Source organism: Trichechus manatus, unplaced genomic scaffold (assembly GCF_000243295.1).
Source record: "Trichechus manatus latirostris isolate Lorelei unplaced genomic scaffold, TriManLat1.0 scaffold00010, whole genome shotgun sequence".
Taxonomy (NCBI): domain Eukaryota; kingdom Metazoa; phylum Chordata; class Mammalia; order Sirenia; family Trichechidae; genus Trichechus; species Trichechus manatus.
This window is the reverse complement of record NW_004443946.1, coordinates 25,868,282-25,889,269: the sequence shown is the minus strand read 5'-3', so window position 1 is coordinate 25,889,269 and position 20,988 is coordinate 25,868,282. Positions and strand designations below refer to the sequence as shown.

General features: G+C 37.4%; 1 protein-coding gene and 1 long non-coding RNA gene across 13 annotated transcripts in view; one reads left to right on the top strand and one right to left on the bottom strand.

The window, feature by feature from the left end:
- Window positions 1-12,994, bottom strand: part of RBM25 (RNA binding motif protein 25) — a 50,471-nt gene extending 37,477 nt beyond the window's left edge. The window contains exons 1-4 of one of the 11 annotated variants that reach the window (XM_023726346.1): window positions 12,807-12,966; window positions 7,100-7,182; window positions 4,618-6,804; window positions 4,385-4,505 (exon numbers count right to left, since the gene is read on the bottom strand). In XM_023726346.1, the coding sequence (XP_023582114.1) occupies window positions 4,385-4,505; window positions 4,618-4,659 (163 nt within the window). In that variant the 5' untranslated portion in view covers window positions 4,660-6,804; window positions 7,100-7,182; window positions 12,807-12,966. Of the gene's footprint in view, window positions 1-4,384; window positions 4,506-4,617; window positions 12,683-12,806 lie in introns of those variants that run through there. The other 10 variants (XM_023726343.1, XM_023726344.1, XM_023726345.1 and 7 more) reach the window with 10 other exon arrangements.
- A 202-nt stretch (window positions 12,995-13,196) lies between these two features.
- Window positions 13,197-20,988, top strand: part of LOC111819511 (uncharacterized) — a 12,487-nt gene continuing 4,695 nt past the window's right edge. Inside the window, exons 1-2 of one of the 2 annotated variants that reach the window (XR_002823118.1) lie at window positions 13,224-13,257; window positions 18,596-18,881. This is a non-coding gene — a long non-coding RNA (uncharacterized LOC111819511). Of the gene's footprint in view, window positions 13,258-18,595; window positions 18,882-20,988 lie in introns of both variants that reach the window. The other variant, XR_002823117.1, reaches the window with a different exon arrangement.

Genomic DNA, 20,988 nt, shown 5'->3' with positions numbered 1-20,988 from the left:
TTTATCGATTCATGTTCATCTGGATAGGCAGACCCTCAAAATCGGCACATTTCACAAATACAGATTTACTATGGGTGACCAATGGTATTAATGAATGGTTTAAAAGTAAAAACAAGTAACAAATGAGAAATTAAGAAATTAATTAAATTAAGAATAAATTAAATAAATTAAGAATTAAGAAATCTAAGAAGAATCTTGCTATTCCTGGCTTTTTAATAGAAAACAAAAATCATGCAAAAAATGAGTTCAGTAATTTCGACCACTGTTAATAAGAAACCAATCTCTAAGACAAGTATCTGCTGCTATGAATAACTCATTTTGAGCATTTAAGAGCTGTCAATAGGCTACCTAGTATTGACAACTTAGTGGTATTTGCATTTATATTTTTGTTTTCAATTACAGGGTTTACTAATCAATGGTTGTTTTATTAAGAGCCCTTGTTTTCTCATTCACAGAATAAGAAAAAAAAAACTTACCATTTGAGAACTAAGAAAAAGCTTCCAATAAAGGCAAAATCAGTTAGAGATTTGTCTACTTTTCTAATGTATATTTTAAAATGTTTCTAAATATATCTTTAAGTCGTGAGTCATCCTTCGGTTCAAACTTAGCATCAAGTTAATTATCTAAGACTGACAGTAAATTCTTATATTTAACACTATCCCTTTGACAAATATAATGAATTTAAAATAATTTCAGTTTTCAAAATACGATTAAAAGATAAAAAAAAAATCAAGATGAATAATCAATAAGTCTACAGAAAACTTACAAAATAAACATACTTCAGAATCAAACTTGAGTTCATTTCTTGGTTCTATAATTTTCAGTTATGCAACCCTGGGCAAGCTCTTTAACCCCAGCTTCTTCAGTTTCCTTAATTCCAGTGAGGTAATTATTTCCTCAGTGTCTGTGAGGTTGACTGTGAGCACTTAAGTACAGCGGATGCTCAAAAGTCTAATCAACTTGTATCTAAATTTTCCACCTGAACTTTGCAAAAGAAACAGATACTCCCCTATTTACCAAGTGTAATCTTTGTGGCACCTCTCCCATAGGTAAACTTTCTATTAAAGAAAACATTCAGAAAAAGGCATACTGAAGTTTTCTTCTTCCTTTTTACAGTCATCAGTAGTATAAGAAAGGCTATCTCTGGAGAAGAGAACCAAGGAATTGGGGGAGGGGGGCGTTCTATTTATCCATATGCATTTATTAATTTTCAAGGAAAAATTATGACTTTTTCAAATTTATTTTCTAATTTAATGCATAAAGTGATTGCCACGTTATCTCACTTAGTGTTCACTTAATGGCATTAATAGGCAAGATGAAAAAATTATACATTAAGACAGGTATTGCAGTTTTGAATTCCACTAATTTAGAATATTATTTCATTCATTACCTTTTCAAAGTTACTGGTGCTGCACACAGAATGCAAGTGGCGACTAACCTGAAACACAAGTATGTTTCCCTAAACAGAAATAGTAACTTACACTGTTACTAATGGAATCAGAATTATAACAGCGTTCCACTCTGTGAACGAATACCCACAATCAGTATGGCATCAGCCAAACAGGCAGCACGAAATACTGAAAATCTGGTTTTAGGGTCTCCTGACCCATCTTAAAAGAGACAGAAGGAGCAGCCTTAAGAGAAATATGCCTCAATTACCTTCTACTTCCTTTTATCATTTGGTACAGTGTTCATTAGAAAATGTTACACTTAGTACTGGTTATTTAAAACTTCAAAGGAATTTAAAATATTTCTATAAATCCAATCTACTGTCAAGGAAATTAAGACACTGATTTTCCATTGTTATCCTTCCTGATTCTGAACAAGTGATTAACCTTCCCTCCCACTCACTTAAATTTCTTCACAAAGAAATAGAAAGTAAATTAGTAAGCACTCGACTGCTAACTAAAAGGCTGGCAGTCTGAACTCACCCAGTGGGTCTGTGGGAGAAAGACCCGGCAATCTGCTCTCATAAAGATTACAGCCCAGAAAACCCTACGGAGCAGTTCTATTCTGTCACGTGGGGTCACTATGAGTTGAAATTGACTCGAGGGCACCTAACAACAACAATAACTCTATAGCACCAGGGCTTTATTTAAAAGTATCATGGTTACTAAGGTCTAACAAAAACAGATCTGTATTATGCAACTATAAATATATGAACAAAATGAGGATATATGGACCAAAAAAAAAAAAAACCTGATGCCTAAACAGAAGTGACTCAGGACACTGTTCTTCTAAAGTTGATATGTGATGGCTGATGACTAACTTTAATTTTCTGATAACACTACCTTCCTCAATCCACATTCCAGTAGAAATTCCATTAGAGTCCATTACAGAGAAACTACATTACTGTCCAAAATTCAGTAATTGTTACGTGGGAAAATAAACTGGTAGTATTTAAACTTTTCCACTACTAGAAGCACAGTTTAAAATAGCCTGCTACAAGGATGAATGTCTTAAAAATCTGGACAAATATTGTATTCTACTCCGATACATAGACATAAAGAGTCGGTCTGATTTTAAAAATTATAACTTTGTTCTAAATTCTTCAAGTTATAATTGATATCCTAGAAAGATAGCCATGTTTATCCTGTGGCTTTACACATCTACTAAAACACTGCTATCATCTGGACCTAGGGGTGGGAGGTCCCCAAAACTGAGCCTATGGCAATAAACTATCCCTAATTAAAGAGTAAATAAGAACTAAGTAGTCCAATCCAAAATAATGGCAGATCTGATGTTTGTATAAACTCTTTATTGCACAAATTATGAATTAACCCATCATATGAGCCAACTACAATGTACTTTTGACTTTTCAACTTCAAGCTCTTTAGTAAAAATTTTTCATTTCTAATAGAAAATCCAATACTTAAAAACAGGTCTATGAATGTGTGGCTAATTGCCTCCATGAACAACTGCGTCCTTTGCCACGAGACCAGAAGAACTGGATTGTGCCTGGCTACCATTACTAAACATTTTGATCAAAGATTCTACGGAAGTATTCTGATCAAAAGGGGGAAAGGCAGAACAGAATTTCAAATTCTCACGGACTCTAGACTTTCTGGAGCCATGGACGCTGGATGTAATGCTGAAACTACTGTCCTGAGATAATCTTTAAACATTAAACCAAAAATATTCCCTGAAGTCTTCTTAAAATCAACTACTTTAGCTTGACTAGTAAAAAAATGTCTGCCTTGAGCTCTTTTAAGAAGTGACAACAGCAATTTGAAAGATCAGATAGGAACCTTAGGCGGAGTGAGTTATGTTAACGGGGGCGGGGGGGGGGGGCAACTCAGAAAAGGAGGGTGAGAATGGTTGCACAACTTGAAGAATGTAATCAATGTCACTGAATTGTACATGTAGAAACTGTTGAACTGGTACATATTTTGCTGTGCATATTCTCAACAACAACAAACAAAAACAGGTCCATGATTTAAAGCTTTCTTCAAATAGAAATACTCATATATGTTGATTTACAAAAGTATTTACGGATTTCAGTCTGAATTACATGAATTCTACGTCAAAAGAAAATACTCCAACATGCAAATTAAGAAAGGAGCTCTTAGATACTATCTTTTCTAAGGGTGGGATCAAAATAGAAAAATATCTGAACTGTCACCCATAAGCCAAGAGAAAACTATCTCCTTCCCTTAGGCCAAGCAATGCTAACCATGTACTTTAGGATAATGGTTCTCAAATGTAGGTTCTCCTACCTGTGCTTAAACAAATGTCTAAAAAACACCTGGCAACATGTTAAAAACAAAGATTCCTGGGCCCCAATTTCTGAGAATCTGATTCAGTGGGGTAAGATGGGGCCTGAAAAATCTTTAATTCTGTAGAATTTCAGAAAGAGGAAGCTTTTAGATATGGATTTGGAAAGTTCTCCAAGATATATTATCAAGTAAAGGAAAAAAAAAAGGGGAGAACAGTGTATATAGGATGCTACTATATGTCTGTATAAGCAGAATAAAAGTAAAGTATAAAACGTATACTTTTATTGGCTTGTAATATGCATGAAAAATATCTGGAATGATAAAGAAAAAATTAATGATCCTGTTTTGCATCACTTGTCTAGTAGGGAAACAGTCACAGCAGATGCATGAGCATGTGGGAGAAAATTTTCACTATACACCTTTCTATGTATTTTCATTTTTGAACCCCGTGAATATATTACTTGATTAAAAAAAAAAAAAAAAACAAAACTTCCCAGATGAATTTGGTGCTCAAATTTGCAAACCTCTGCCATAGGAAAATGAGACAACCACATTTCTAGAATGATGCTAACAAGCATCTTTACTACTAACATATTAACATTTTCCTAAAGTTAATATTACAATGACAAAAATACAAATTTAAAATCAAACAGTATCAACAAACGTACCTGGAGGTACAGGTGGAGGAAAGCCAGGAAACTGTGGGGGTGGGATCCCTGGTGGAAGTGTTGGAATTCCCATGGGAGGACGATTCAAATGAGGGGGGAAAGACATTCTTACTGCAGTGTTCTAAAGAAAGAAATCATGACAAATCATTTTATTTGAAAACTTTACTATTCAATATGCCTGCATTGTTGACCTTCATTTTTCGAGTATCTGCAAAATTCTAAAGTTTTCTTACCCATAGAAGTTGGCAAAGACCCTCTTTTCTCTGTCTGTCCATTGAGAATTAAAACTTAGATCTTTTCTAAAATAAGTTCCCAAAATGTACAGGATCTAAGTTCAGGATAGACTCCTACAATCATATGGGAATACATATAAAGGGAAGAAAAAATTTTTGAGGTTCAGTTAATATCCAAAAATTAAATGCCAAACATCAACCAATCTTTTAAAACCAAACTCAGACTCCAGGAGGGTATCTAATAGTATTTTTTTTTTTTAAGTGAACTGATGCACACTTTTTTTTATACCCATCAGCATCCTGAAAACTAATTTACAAGGTTACACAGTATTTGTTGATTCAAGATGGGCAGTTCCTCAAGGACAAGTTATCAGTGAACTACAAACCTGAGGAAAAGGAAGACTCCTGATACGAGGTCACATAGTAACCACTCAAACACAGAGGACATACAATTGATGGCAATGATAAAAAGTAACCATTTTAAACTTAAAAGCAAACCTCTTAATCATTCATGAATCAAATTCAACAATCAGATGCTACCATTTGATTTTTTAAAAAAAATTCAAGAATACTGTTTTAGTTTGTCATAGTATCATTTAAAGGAAATCCAACTTTGTACTTTAGCTTATTTTATTTTAAACAATAGAAGTTTTTAAAACTTTTCCTTACTTAAAACTTTGTATTTTTGTCAACATAATTAAAGAGTCTAGAACTCCTGAAGAAAGTAGAAAAACAATGTTAGGATGTTGTAGGAGGGTTCCCTGTACCAATAAAAATAGCTGAAACAGGTACATTGATCCTGTATCAGTGATTCCACTTCAATTAGTGATTTCATCAACAGAAGATATTTGACACTAGGAAAAACTCCCCTACCTATATGCCATAACTGAAGGAGTCTAGAGTTGTTGAAAGTTTAACAAATGTTTGTCTATTTTTTTTTTTTTTTTTTACATTTTATATATTGTTTCACTCACCCTTCAGAAGAGAGTAGGTAAAAAGTGCAAATCTTCCATTTACTACAGTTTGATATAAGGAGCCCTGGTGGCCCAGTGGTTAGGCGCTCAGCTAACCAAAAAGTCAGCAATCTGAACCCACCATGCACTCACTCCACAGGAGAAATATGTGGCAGTCTGCTTCCATAAAGACTTATAGCCTTCAAAACCCTATGAGGCAGTTCTACTCTGTTCTGTAGTCTCTCTCTAAGGTGGAATCAACTCTTTGAGGGCAATGGGTGGATACACTGTATTCTTCTAAATATCTTTCTATACCCAAACTAATATGTATTTGTTTTTCTGCAAACAATGTAATCATACTATATTGTTACATGCAATTCTCCCTTGTTATCATTAACATCTCTTCATGTCATTTCATAAAACTCTATTCTATTCTTTGTAATTCTGCAAACTATTGTAACAGAAACATAAAACAATTTAACATTGATGGCTGCCTCCACTTTTTAGTTCTTACAAATAATGTTGAACATTCTTGGACATATTGGGCGTATAGCCCTATGGAACTGTGCAAGTATTCCATAATACACATTACATACAAATCATCCTCCACAACTTTGGTACAAATTTATATTCCCACCACCAGTCTATGAGTACTCTCCTTTTCCTTATATTCTCACCATTACCAACACAGGCAAAATTTTGTGTTTAAATTCTAACAATTTTGTAGGTAAAAAATCCTCTTAATTTGCATTTCTCTAACACTAATGAGGTTGATCATCTTTTTATCTGTTTATTAGCCGTATTTTAGAAAGTCTTAGAGGAGTACTTCTTTCATGCTCACAGCTGTTCTCCCTCCGAGTGTTTCTCTGACTTAGTAAGTTGGGAAAATACAATATTTTAAAACTTTAAATTTCAATTTCATGAAACACAGCATACATAAAATATTTGGATAACTTTACAGGTAAAGGGAATTCCTAAGATGATGTCACATACTTAACAAATTTTTAAAAATACTATTAAAATCATAAATGTGTTTTTTTTAAATTCTATAATTTGTAATACCATTTTGCCCCCCACCCCCCCCAAAAAAAACAAATTCTATACGGAAAGGGGAAGAAGGGATTGTATCTGCCTTTTAAAACAGAGTGCTACTGTCCTACTTACAGAAGCTCTTGTATTATCATTATAATACTCTATCTCAGCATTTTCTTAGGAGGGCAGTTGGTTTTAATACCTGTTGAATAAATAATTAATGAATGAATCAATAAACAAACTGTGAGGACCTCGTTAAACAAATTTATTAAGAAGCAACTACTTGCCAGGTACTAGCCAGCAATGACCCACTGACTACAAAGGTCATGAATTTAGCTTTAGAATCACTTTTTTTTTCCCATTACTAGATATAAATATATATTAAAAAAAAAAACTCTATGGTCTTAGTGTTTAAACTATATTTCACATTTCTAAAATACATAATTAACTCAATAAAAGTTAAACAGACTATACACATTTAGTTTATAGCAATATACCTATTCCATTTGCTTGTAATTTTTCTATGAAATATTTCTCTGTTATCTGGAACTGCTTAAAACTTGCTCACTCACAGGCTGGACTTCAAAAATGAAAGTAAAAATATAGCAGTTAATGGGCTAATTTGTATGATTATACAAACAATGAACACCTCATATGGAAATTCAGAAAAAGTACATTTCTGGTGCTCTTTAATAAATAAATGTTCACTTTAAATATCCTGAAATGAGTAACCACCACTTATTTCAACAAAGTTTTATATGTTTTGGCACAAGAGAAAATGATTGAGAATAAACTTTCATAGCCTAAGCAAAGCTAATCAGTTACATCACCTATAGATGACAAATTATAACACTCTCATAAATAAATTATAGAGATATTGAAAGTTGGTAAGTGCTCTGTAGAAAAATAAAGCAGGTAAGAGAGCTATTTTAAATATGGCGGTTCTGAACCGGTGTATGTTTTGCTGTGTATATTATCAACAAGAGCAATACAAAATTAAAAAAAAAGCCAGCTGAACATTTCTATGGCAACAGAAACATAATGAAGCAATCCATACTTCAAAAGATGGAAAAAAATAAAAACTATCTGTGGCCAAAACATAGTCTGAATATTAAGAATAAAAAGGTCTTTATTGCATTACACTCCTTCATGTCTGAATAATTTCAGGGGGAAATACGAGAATCATTTAATTATGAGCCAGAAAAGATTTCTCAACACAGTAATGAAAGGGGAACATGAATTAATTTACTACAACTTATTCCATACTATGCAAGAAACATTTTAGAGAGTTAGAAAATAGTTTTGCCCATGAAAAATGACATTTTCTATATAATGCCTGTAGGTTTTTAAAATGATCCTGTTCAAATGTAAAATGTTATACTCAAGAATACACATAAAATAATTAAGTTATAGTACATAACAATAAAATGAACAACTGGTAAAGTAACCATGTAACAAATAAATAAGTACAGTGGTCAGACCTCACTAAGAAAGTGACATGAACGAAGACTTGAAACAGGCTGAGGCAGGAAGCCATAATCGTATCTGGGGAAAAACCTTCCCAGTATAGGAAACAGAGAATACAAAGAGCCTGAGGTGGGCATGGAATGTTTGAAGGAGGAACAGCCAAGGCCAAGAAGGAGGAAGAGTAAAGCCAACAGTATGGCCAGAGCAGAGCAAATGAGGAAAAGTAGGAGACAAATGCTGAGTATTAATGGGGGTGGGGTGTGTGTGTCTTAAGAAAATAGGGCTTTGTAGGCCACAGTAGAGGTTTTCGTTTTTACTCTGAATAAGATGAAAAACATTTGAAAGGTTTTGACTTGACTTGCATTTTAGTAGTTTCACTGGCCACTGTGTTAAATAAGACTGGAGAGGAACAAGAATATAAGAGGCTACTGCGATAATCCAGAGAAGAGATGGCGGCCTAGTAATGTAAGTGATAACAAATGGCTGGATTCTGTACATATATTCTGAAAACAGACATTATTATTTGTGAAGGATTGTAGGTGGGGTTTAAGAGAGGCAGATGTATTTTATTAGCACTAAAATGATCTATATAGCATTGTAAAAAAATGTTTGAATCAGCAGTGCTTCTCTTTTACAAAGTTTAAAGCATTTTTACCTGCCAAGTATGAAACTCGGTAGCCCAAAGTAACAAAAACAAGCACCTATGATGGAAGTCTTCCATATCACAAGTGAGAGGTCACACAGGTGCATGGATTTGTCGAAAACTCTTCAAACTTAAAATGGGTGCATTTTATTGTATGTAAATTTTATTGCAATAAATTTGGTCAAAAAAACAAAACACATAAGATTTCTCTCTACTACCATTTATCTCTACATATGGATGCATCTTGCTTTTTTCTTTTTAACTCCTATCTTTACTCTTTCAAACCATTCTTTTTCCGGCACCTGAGAATGCCACAGGCACGCAAAATATAGTGAGTTTCTGCTTCTAAGCATTCTTCCTTTGCAGAATTATCCACATAGAAAGTATTTCACCAGGGGTGAATTTACAGGCCAGCCCCATTACACCGTGTGCCAAAAAATTTCTGAAATGATAAGACACAAATAGAGCAATAGATTCATCTCTGTAAACATTCATATACAACTTGTTCAATAAATATCTACCTCCAACTCCGTGCCAGGTTCTTTTCTAGGCATTATTTGTATTCTGAAAGTGTGAAAAATAAGTTACTATATAAAATTATACAGTCAGCCCAGTGGCTATATATTGAATATAAACGATTATTAGTGTAACACATGCTGTTTCCTGTTCTGCTCAGTTTGCTAGGTACACTGGAGACTGATACAACCGCTCCAGTCTAAACAAAGCAATCTCTTTACATCACCTCTCAAACTGAATTTCCACAGAACTTGAGTCTCTGCAGAAATTATTCCTAGAAAAAAGATGTTCCATGCCCAAAGAAGAATCAAGAAAATGTCTGATTAGCCAAAAAAGTGTTTTTTATGGCAAAGCTTTTCATAGGCATAAAGTACTCCAATGTTTTGAATCTCCTAAAAGGAGGATGATCTTTTTCTGGAAAACTTCCACTTTGCTATTTTACCATTCTCAATGATTAAAAAGCAATACTAACTACAAAAATAGAAAGATTAGTGGTTGCCTGGACCTGGGGTGGAAACAGGGAATGACTTGCAAAATGGCAAGAGGGATCTTTTTGGGGTGATAGAAATGTTCTAAAACCGGATTGTGGTGACTGATGTACAACTCTACATTTACTAAAACTCGGTATTCATACCAAGTCAATGTTATGGTAATGTCAATCATACCTTACTAAAGCTAGCAAAATCCAATTGACACCGGTAGATTAGATAATGCTAATTTCCTGGTTTTGATCATTATACTGTTGTTAAATAACACAATGTCCTTGTTTTTAGGAAATATACACTTAAGTATGGGGAAACTGAGAAGTATCAAATCTGCAACTTACTAGCAAAACATTTCAGAAGAAAAATGGAGAGGAGGATGAAGAAAATTGGCAAAAGGTTAACATTTGGGGAATATGATTGAAAGGTATTTGAGAATTCTTTGTATTATTATTGCAGTTTTTTGTAAATTTGAAACTGTCAAAATAAAAAGTTAAAAAAGCAATACCATTCTGTTAAGGGTGATAGAAAAGTTCAGGAAAGGTAAATGGTACTGGATGAACAGAATTAGTGTCACTGAACTGTACAGGTTTTGTCTTGTTACTTACATACTTACCGTAAAAAAAACCAAACCCGTTGTCATCGAGTTGATTCCGACTCACAGCAACCCTATATGACAAAGGAGAACTGCACCATAGGGTTTCCAAGGAGCACCTGGTGGATTCGAACTGCCAACCTTTTGGTTAGCAGCTGTAGTTCTTAACCACTACGCCACCAGGGTTTTCCATATTTACCATAAGGAAAAAAAAAAGTAGGCAAAAAAAAAGACCAATCATAACAACGGGTAGTGGGATTATTATATTCTCCCTTTCACTTTCTGCAAGTTTTAAAATTTAAAAAAAAAAAAAAGTTTGGGAGAAAAAAAGTTACCCTGTATTCAAGAAACTGTAACAGGTAATCAATGAAAATTCTTTTATGAATGGCAGTGACAGTGTTAGAAAAGACTATCAAGAGATTTTAAAAATACACAAATGTTTTTACAAGATGTTAAAAAGTTCAATGATTACTTTTTCTTCCAAAGTTACAAATTAATCAATATAATCAGAAAAGTATATAGCTAATTTATCTGTAGCCAAAAAAGTAACTTAACCTGAAACATCTCAAACTTATGTTACTTCTGAAGTAGTTGCTCAATTTTAAAACGGACAAACTTTATTAAAAAAATTATTTCAGACCCTCAACACAGCGGAATAAAAAGGTACTAAACTATGAAAAAAGAAAACTTATAACTATTATTAATATACGGTGCCTATATGCAACAATAGGAAAACAAAAATATTCTTCCTAAAAGTCTCCTTTTGGTACCCTACCCAAGTCTTACCCGCCCCTCTCCCCACAAAAAGGAAAAAAAAAAGAAAACACTTTGGTGGTCAAAAAGGAAGAAATCTTGGTAAACTCAAGATGATGATTTAATAAAAATATCAACTAATATTTTTATTTAGCCTTACTGTTTACAAGAGCTGCCAACATGCACTATTTCATTTAATCTCAAAATAACCTGGAGTAGATATATTATTCTCTTTTATGAATGAAAAAACATGTACAAAAGAACAGATTAAGTAGGTGGAGGACTATCCTTAAATCAGGAATCCAATGGCTGTTTTCACTATACCACCATGCCTCTTTCTAGTAATAACATACCAATGAGAGCAAGGAACTTAAGGATTAACTTTATTTATAAAAGCCTGTTCAGACTATACAGGAAGAAATGTTAGTGTCACGGTAGGCTCTTGTACTTCACTAAAAATTCTTTAAGAATAACAAATATCAGCCAACACAAATTAAACACCTATGTTACTTAGGTACTGCATTAAGAACTTTACACACATTTTTCTCAATTACTCCCCAATCCCAATAACCTATAAGGTTACAATCCTTATTACAATCCTCATTATACAGATGAAGAAAAACCAAGGTTTAAGAAACATGAATTAGAATAGGATGATGTCTACTTGAACCATGACGGACTGGAACTGAAGACCAAATGAATGGCTTTCTAGGCCTCTGAATGATTTTGGAAATAACCGTTTAAAAATTAAAGGTCTCAAGACAATACAGAATTTTTTCATACACTACTGCCAACTACCTAATACACATCACGTCACACTATAACAGTCCGGTGCGAAACCAGAAGTCCAATCTCTTCACTCCTTTTGGTCTGTTCCTCTCTGCCCAGTATTAAAATGGCATTTCCACGGCAATATAAATCCATATTATATAACTTCAAAATAATCTTCATATTCCTAGAACTGTTTTGAAAAACGCATTTAAAAAGTAATATTAAAGACCAAAAAGGAGTAAGAAAGAAGTAACACATTTTAATCTGAACTTTGGTAATTGTCTAGTATGAATGGACAGTAACAGTTTACTGCATCCTCCAATGAGGGTTGGGGGAAGGACGACAATACTCATCACAATCTTGGACTAGCAAGCTGCAAAGGTGCTATAAAAAAAGGTGGATATTAGCAAATTTCAAAGTGGGTGCGGCCCTCTTCGCTTGGTGGCGGGCTCTAGATGACCAAAGAGGAAGGGAAAGAAATCCGTTAGTGGCCAGCAACTCGCTAAAAAGGGTGAATGCAGGCTGCCTTCACGGCAGAGCCCAGAGCGAGTGTGTCCTAGGCCCGGAAAACCTATCGCTGGGCTCTCCGAGCGCGAGTGAGAGAGGGGTCTAAGGGAAGGGCTCCCCCAGGGCACACCGATCGTTTTGTGGCAAACGTAGAGCTCAAAGGAGCCAAGGCGACTTACTCCGTGGCAGAACGTGGAGGGGAAAGGTAAAGTGGGCGATAATGCAAAGAAAAGCTCAGGCCGTAGGTCTGGCCTCCAGGGGCTCCAGCGACCCGAGCTGGACACACTGGTTTTCGAGGTCTTAAGAGAAATTAAGAAACCCAAGCCTCGTGCCCGTCCCTTCCCCCACCCCAATTCCCCCCTCACCCCACCCCACCCCGGCCTCCTCGCAGCCACCCCGGCTTTCCCTCCTCACCCAACGGAGGTACCCAGTCTCCTGGTTTCCATACGCGTTCAGAAGCGTGAACTCACCCGCCGCTGAGGAAACGGTACTATCTAAGCACCCTTTCCGGGCTTCAAGTTATGAGTAGCCTCCACCAGTTCAAGGTTTCTGCGCGCCGCTCACCCGTGAGACTGGTTCCGAGACGCGTACTCTAACAGGCCGCAAACACAGCCGCGCTGCGCGGGGAGCTTATGGAGGTCTTCCTCTTGCCCGGCGTGCACTGCGGCCGGAGGGGGGTGTGGGGAGTGGAGCTGAGAATCATAGAGAAGAACGTAGCTAGATAGTCTGCGCTGTTGGCTTTGGAATCGCGGCGCAGGGCCGGAAAAACCATAGAGAGGAAACGCCTAGTGGGTACTAGAAAGACTCGAGCTGTAAATTACGACCCACCCTGCCATTTTTGATTGGAGCTGATTGAATCTTGTGACTACGCGACGCCATCTTGAGGTCAAGGTTCCGGCTGGGCACCGCGCGCTAGCGATTGTAAGATTTCTCTTTTTCCGTAGTTTGTGTTCCCGAGATTAGAAGCTTGTTTGGTGAGTTACTGAGGTTCAGTGGACTGATGACTGGGCCCCAGCCAGCACCTCATTAGAAACCCGAAGTGCTGCTCTTTCTCTAGGAAAACAACTACTCGATCTCAAGAAATAACTGACAAAAGCCTTGGTTTTTTTAAAAAAAAAAATGGACAAAAAATTTATGCGCTCTAGTAGGGCATATTATTGGCCAAAGAGATGGCTAGAATAGCTATGAAATACCTGAAAGGGCAAGTAATAATTTTTAAAAGTTTTGATTCTGTAATGTAAACATGCGAAAAGGACCTCACGTATAAGATTAACGAAAATGAATAATCACAAGTGATTAGATTATTCCGTTTATGGACTTTATAGTCAATATCTGTTTACAGGCTTTTGTTTTCCAGTCACCCAGCTGCTAACCGAAAGGTAGGCAGTTCGAATCCACCAGCCACTCCACGAAGAAAGATGTGGCAGTCGGCTTCTGTAAAAATTTACAGCCTTGGAAACTCAATGGGGCAGTTCTGTTTTGTCCTATAGGGTCACTACGAGTTGGAATCGACTGGACAGCAACGGGTTTGGTTTTCCAACTGGTTGCTTCTTGGAAGATTTATAATTTCTTCAATATAAAGTTATTGTCTCCTTGAGTGACTAGTACTGAGCCAAGTGCTGAGAGTATATACGTGAATGTGAGTGAGATTTTGCTCCTGTTCTGCAGGAACAGTGGACAACATGGAAGGTGTAGATGACAGACCCTGACCACTGCGTATAAAATTAAAACATATCTTAGCAAGCTTGGTGTCCTTTTCCAGGAATTGGTCCTTCTTGACATCATGTCCAAAGTAAGCAAGAGGAAGTCTCGCCATCCTCGCTTGTAGGGAGCATTATGGCTGTACTTCTTCCAAGACAGATTTATTCATTCTCTGGCAGTCCGTGGAATATTCAATATTTTTCACCAACACCTAATTCAAATACGTCAGTTCTTCAGTCTTCCTTTTTCATTGTCCCATCAAAACACAAAATGCAGTGGGGGCCCTAATGGTAAAGGCTCTGCCACTGCTACCACCATCAGAAGGAAGATAGAGGTAAAAAATTTACATCCATGTGTATTCCTTGTTGCTAGGTTTTCTTACCATTATTGTTAGTTGCCATCCAGTCAATTCCGACTCACGGCAAACTCAAGTGTGCTTAGTGGAACTGCTGTCTCTGGGTAGATTCTAACAGCCAAGTTCTTAACAGTTTGCACTGCCCAGGGACTCCTTTTATTACCATTAAGTAGAGCTAATAATACTTACTTCCCAGTGCTATTGTAAGGTTTAAGATATCTAATGCATATAAAAGTACTTTGTGCTGTACAGTGGTAGTCAAATGCAGGTTACATTTTGCAAATAAAAAGAGTTTGTGCCTTTTTTTAAGGTCTCTAAGTGGTGCAAAAGTAGCCCTGGCTGCACAGTGGTTAAAGAGCTTGGCTACTGACTGGAAGGTCAGCAATTTGAACCCACCAGCTGCTTTGCAGGAGAAAAATGTGGCAGTTGGCTTCCATAAAGATTACAGCCTTGGAAACCCTGTGGGGCAGTTCTACTCTGTCCTATAGGGTTGCAATAAGTTGGAATCGACTCGACAGCAATGAGTGAGTGAGGCAAACAGTTCCCGCTTGACTATTAACCTAAAGGTTGGCAGGTCAAACCCACCCAGCAACACAAAAGAAAGGACTGACAATCTGCTTCCATAAAGGTTACAGCCAAGAAAACCCTATGGAACCGTTGTATCTGTAACACATGAGGTCGCCATGACTCAAAATCAACTCCAGGGCAGTAAGTTTGGTTTTTGGGGTTTGGGTGCTTTTTTTTTTTTTTAAAATAACCACAGGCATAAACACAGAAATCCTCTCAGGTTTCTCTGTACCCATTTGTATTGTTAAAAGTATTGTATATGAATTCATGTATTACTTGTGTAGTATAAAACCATAGAGAGAAATTCTCTCAGGCAACAATTTGCTAACTTTCCTGTAGTAGACATTTGCTGTTTGTATTTACCCAGCATCCATTCCCCTCCCTTTTTAAATTGTTGTCGTTGTTAAGTGCCATCCTAATTCTTTAATGAGGCATTTCTTGGAAACCTTCTGTGAGGAAGATTTTTACTTGGGATAATGGAATGAAATTCTTTGGTGGTGGTGGTGCCGACTGTGGGCTAGAGGCAAACCAGGGCGACTGCAACAATAATGTCAATCAGTATTTCTCCAGCATCTATTATGTGTCTCCCGCTGTGCTAAGTGCCTGACATGAATTAAGTCATTTAATCCTCACATCAACCCTGTGAAGTAGATTGTGTTATTCTTATGAGGCCCAGAAAAGTTAAGTAACTTCTTTAAGGTTATTCTACAGCCAGTGAATGGTAGAGGCAGGTTGGTTGAACCCTTACGCATGATACCATACTGTTCCTTCCCCCAGAGACTATGGTATCTAGACATTCTGTGCTGTGTTCATTCATTCCTTTAACAAATATATATCGATTTTCTACTATGCATCAGGCACTGTGCCAAGGATACAGTAGTAAACAACACAAGCCAGACCCCTGCCATCATGGAGCTTACAATCTAGTTGGGAATCTCAGAACCAGGAAGAAGAGGAAGATGTTAACAAAGATTCGGGAGATGGGGAAAATGGAAAGTTTGAGGGGGAGAAGGCTTGAGAAAACTGCCCATGGTATGATCAAGGTAGTTGTTGTTGTTGTTAGGCGCTTCCAGTTGGTTCCAACTCATAGCCACCCTATGGACCCTATATACAACGGAACAAAACACTGCCTCTCCTATGCCATTCTCACAATCTTTGCTATGTTTGAGCCCATTGTTGCACTCACTGTGTCTTTCCATCTCGTTGAAGATCTCTCTCTTTTTTGCTGACCCTCTACCTTACCAAGTATGATGTCCTTCTCCAAGGATTGGACCCTCCTGATAACACGTCCAAAGTATGTGAGACAAAGTCTCACCATCCTTGCTTCTATGAAGCATTCTGTCTGTACTTCTTCCAAGACAGACTTGTTCATTCTTCTGGCAGTGCATGGTGTATTCAATATTCTTCGCCAACACCATAGTTCACAGGCATCAATTCTTCGGTCTTCCTTATTTGTAACCCAGCTTTCACATGCATATGAAGCATTTGAAAAGAAAGGTGTTGCAACAGATTTGCCCAGTGCCATATGTTGTTTGATTTCTTGACTGCTGCTTCCATGGGCATTGATTGTGGATCCATGTGAAATGAAATCCTTGACAACTTTAATATTTTCTCCCCCTTTTGTAATTGCACTCCAAATTTCTTAAATCATTTTTCCACTACACATCCATGTAGTTTGGATAGGAATGCCCAACCCTAACCAGCTATCCCTTAGGACACAAGGATAAACTTATAGCCCAATCAAAGCCTGATAATTTTGTTCTTACATTCTTTGTTTGCCACTCCCTCTCCTGCCATGTGTAAGCTCTGATTCATACCAGATGAGGCTTCAGTCCTACAAGCACCTCCCAGACAGTCCACAACAGACACACTGAACAGTCTGCCAGCAAACTAACTCACAGCCAATACCAGGACTTCCCTGTTTGCGAACACAAGCCATGGTCAGCTTCTGTTTGCAGCTGCCTGGCTGCCACACCAGGAGGGGGAGTGGCAGGGACAGTAGAGAAATAGAGATTTTCCTACCATTTAAAAGTTGCCTTTTTCTTGTTTAACTGTGTGGTTAGTTGCCAGAATCCTCTGCTTACTTTTTAGAGTTCTTACAGAGTTGAGATTGCAGATTTCTAGTTGTTTTTGTTGGTGCTTATGTGGGAGGATCAGGATCTTAGACCTGCTCACACCACATCTTCCCAGAAGTCCTGTCAAATGCTTTTTTTTGATGTCTTTTGATACCGTTATATATTTTTTTCTTTTTTGATATGTTAATATGGTGAATTATATTGTTTGATCTTCAAATATTATACAATCTTTGCATTCCTGGGTCACATCTCACTTAATCTTGACGAATTGTTCTTTCATATATTGCTAGATTTGAATTACAAAACTTTTGGTAAGGCTGTTTGTGTTTATCTTTATGAGGAATACTGATCTGTAGTTTTATTTTCTTGAAATACCTTTGCTTGATTCCAGCATAGGGATAATACTGGTCTCATACATTGAGTTTAGAAATGTTCCCTCCTCTTCTGTTCTCTGGAAGAATTTGTGCAGCACCGGTATGGTTCCTTTCTTAATTCTTTGCTAGAATTCACCAGCAAATCCATCTGGCTTGGAATTGTCTTTGTGAAAAGTTTTTTAACTACAAATTCAATTTATTTAGTAAATAAAGAATGTATAGTTTCCTAGTTGCAATAACAGAAATACCACAAGTGAGTGGCTTTAAAAAACAGAAATTTGTGTTTTCATAGTTTAGGAAGCTAGAAGTCCAAATTCAGGGTGTCAGCTCTAGAGGAAGATTCTTGTCTGTTTCAGTGTTCTTTGATTCCTTGGTGACTCATATGGCATCTGTCTTCCCCCATTTGTGCACACATTTCTGTCTAATCTGCTCTTTTTCTAACTCAGAAGTGATTAGGTTTAAGACACGCCCTACACTGATGTGGTCTCATTAATATAACAATGAAAACCCAATTTCTAAACAGGATTACATCTATAAGTATAGGGGTTAAGATTCCGGTACACATTTTGGGGGGACACAATCCAATCCATAACATAAAGTTGTTGATGCTATGTTTCTTCATGAGTGAGATTTGTTAGTTGGGGTCCTTCAAGGAATGTGACCATTTCAAGTTGTGCAATTTATTGGCATAAGGTATTTCTTTTTCTTTTTTTTTTTTTTTTTTTTACTGTATGCAGGATTTGTAGTGGTTTTCTTTTTTATTTCTTACGACGTAATTTGTGTCTTCTGTCTTTTTTTCCTGATAAGTCTAGTTATTAAAAAAAAACCCAAACCCACTGCTGTTGAATCAATTCCGACTCCTAGCGATCCTGTATGACAAAGTAGAACTGCCCCATAGGGTTTCCAAAGCTATAAATCTTTTCTGAAGCTGATTGCCACATCTTTCTTTGGTGGAGTTACTGGTGGGTTCGAACCACCGACCCTTCAGTTAGCAGGTGAGTGGTTAACCACTGCAAGACTAGGGCTCCTAAGTCTATGGGTAGTTATAGGTTTATCAATTTTTTTATCTCTTCAAAGGACCATCTTTTGAGTTCAATGACTTCTCTGTTTGTTTTTTTTTAATATCATCAGTTTCTGTTCTTTATGATTTTTTTCTCTCTGCTTATTTTGGGTTTAATTTTCTCTAGCTTTTTTTAGTTTCATAAGATGGAAACCTAATCTCAGGGAACATCTAGCTCAATTGGCATAATATAATTTCTAAAGAAAATGTTCTAGAAGCACCACACCATCCCTCCAGCAAAGATCTGAAAAACTAAGCCAAACAGAGAAAACAGCAATCTTGAAATTACATGGAGAGGTTCCCTATCAACTAATGCAGCACGGATCCGCCATCTTGGACTCCTATCAGAGACCAGCAAATGGGGGTACAAGAAAGCAGCTTCATAGAGCTTCCAGCAGGAAACAGAAGAACCGGTAATTGGCAATATACGCTTTGCCACCCCCAACCCTTCTTCACCCCCACTCAGCGTCCTCTGCTTCCTGCGGCCACAGTCTCTTCACCGGGAAGCACAGGCTGCTTGGATTCCACCTGCCTGCACGGGCCGACTCCCTGAGTGCCATTTGTTGGCTGCTGGTGTTGCTTTTTTCTGCTTCTTTTGATTTCTTCCTTCTCACCACCTACCCTTCCTTTTGCTCAAATACCTGGCTCTGTGTGCCATCTTTGCTTCTTCCTGAGGGCTGTGGAGCTCCGTTTGAATGTGGAACTGCTTCCCGGTCCGTGCTACCACGCTAGTGGGATCCTGGGGCTTTTTGTTTGTTTGTTTTCAATTGTTTATTTGTTTTCTTTTTGTTTTCTCAAGTTGGGAGCCCGTTCTGGTCAGGCAGTGCTGTGCAGCTTGGGACCTACCTGATCAGCTTGTGCAGACGCGCAGAGGGATCCCTGAGAGCATTTCTTTTTTCATGGGTTTTCTTTTTTTTTTCTGTTTTTTTGGGAGTTTTTCTTGTTTTGTTTTAATTTGTTTTGTTTTCTTTTATCTTTTTTGTCTTCATTACTCAGTTTCTCATCTCTCTGTACCTTCCTTCTCTTCCTGTCCCCTGGATACCTGGCGCTGAATACCTCTATGCCTCCTAGCTAGGCTGTAGTTCAGCACCTGGGAACAACTTCCCCAGACCTCATAGCCGGACCGGTGGGATCCCTGGGAGCTTTGCTGTTCTTTTTTCTTTCTAATTATTATTTATTCATTCTTTTTTTTTTTTGTCTCCTTCCCCTTTTTGTTTTTCTCCATTTCATAGTCTCTCATCTCTCCACTCCAACGGCAAGCTCCCCTAGCACTCTTTTTTGTATGTTTTTGGCTTGTGTTTCTCTCTCCTCTCTCCCATACCCATCTTAGCTCCAGACACCACAGTCTCCCCCATCCATCCTGCCTACCTGCACCGTGCGATTAACATCACACCACCAAGCAGCACAGGCAAGGCCTACCAGAACCTGCCCTGCACTGATTACCGACCCGCCCTGGTGGCTGTAGTAAGTGCCACAAACAACCCATCCCAGCAACTCCTCTTAAGCTAGACCTGCCCTGCTGTACCATATCTGAGCAACTGACCCTGCCAATTGGAGAAGGAGGCAAAAAGTATTGTGCCCACAGACGAGCAAACAACAAAGAACACACAGCCCTCCTGCTCAGACATAGACCAAAAAAAAAAAAAAGATGAAACAAACAAATCTACAATCAATAAACGAGGAAAATAACTACTGAATACCCCGAAGACAGCAGACAATATCAAAACATTTGCAAAAACAGGACAGGATGGTTCCAGTAGGCATCCAAAATAAAACACCAGATGACTTTCCAGCAGAAGAAAAGGCACTAGAACTACCTGATAGGGAGTTCAAATCTCTAATACTCAGAATTATCTAAGAGTTGAAGCAAAAAGCAGAGAAAAATCAGGAAAAAAAATAGAGAAATTCACGGAAAATACAGACAAAAAAAATGGAAGAATTCAGGAAAATAATGCCGGAACAAAATGCCAAAATAAATCCACAACTAGAAATTATACAAAAACAACAATTAGAAATCCAAAAGATAAACAAGATTTCAGAAATGGACAGTGTCATTGAAGGGCTGGGGAGAAGATGTAAAATGGTGGAAGAGGATCAGCAGAATAGAAGAAAAACACTTGGATACAACTCTGTTTGAAGAAAAATCAGAAAAAAGAATGAAGAAAAATGAAGAGACCCTGAGAATTATGTGGGATACAATCAAAAGCAAAAATCTACGAGTGATCGGAGTTCCAGAACGGGGGAGAAGACAGAAGACACAGAGAGGATCACTGAAGAATTGCTGACAGAAAACTTCCCCTATATCGTGAAAGATGAAATGCTGACCATCCAAGAAGCTCAATGAACCCCATATAGGATAGATCCCAAAAGAAAATCACCAAGGCATATCATAATCACACTCGCTAAAACCAAAGACAAACAATCCTGAGAGCAACTCAAGAAAAAAAAGTCACATACAGAGGAGAAACAATAAGACTAAGCTCAGATTATTCGGCAGAAACCATGCAGGCAAGAAGGCAA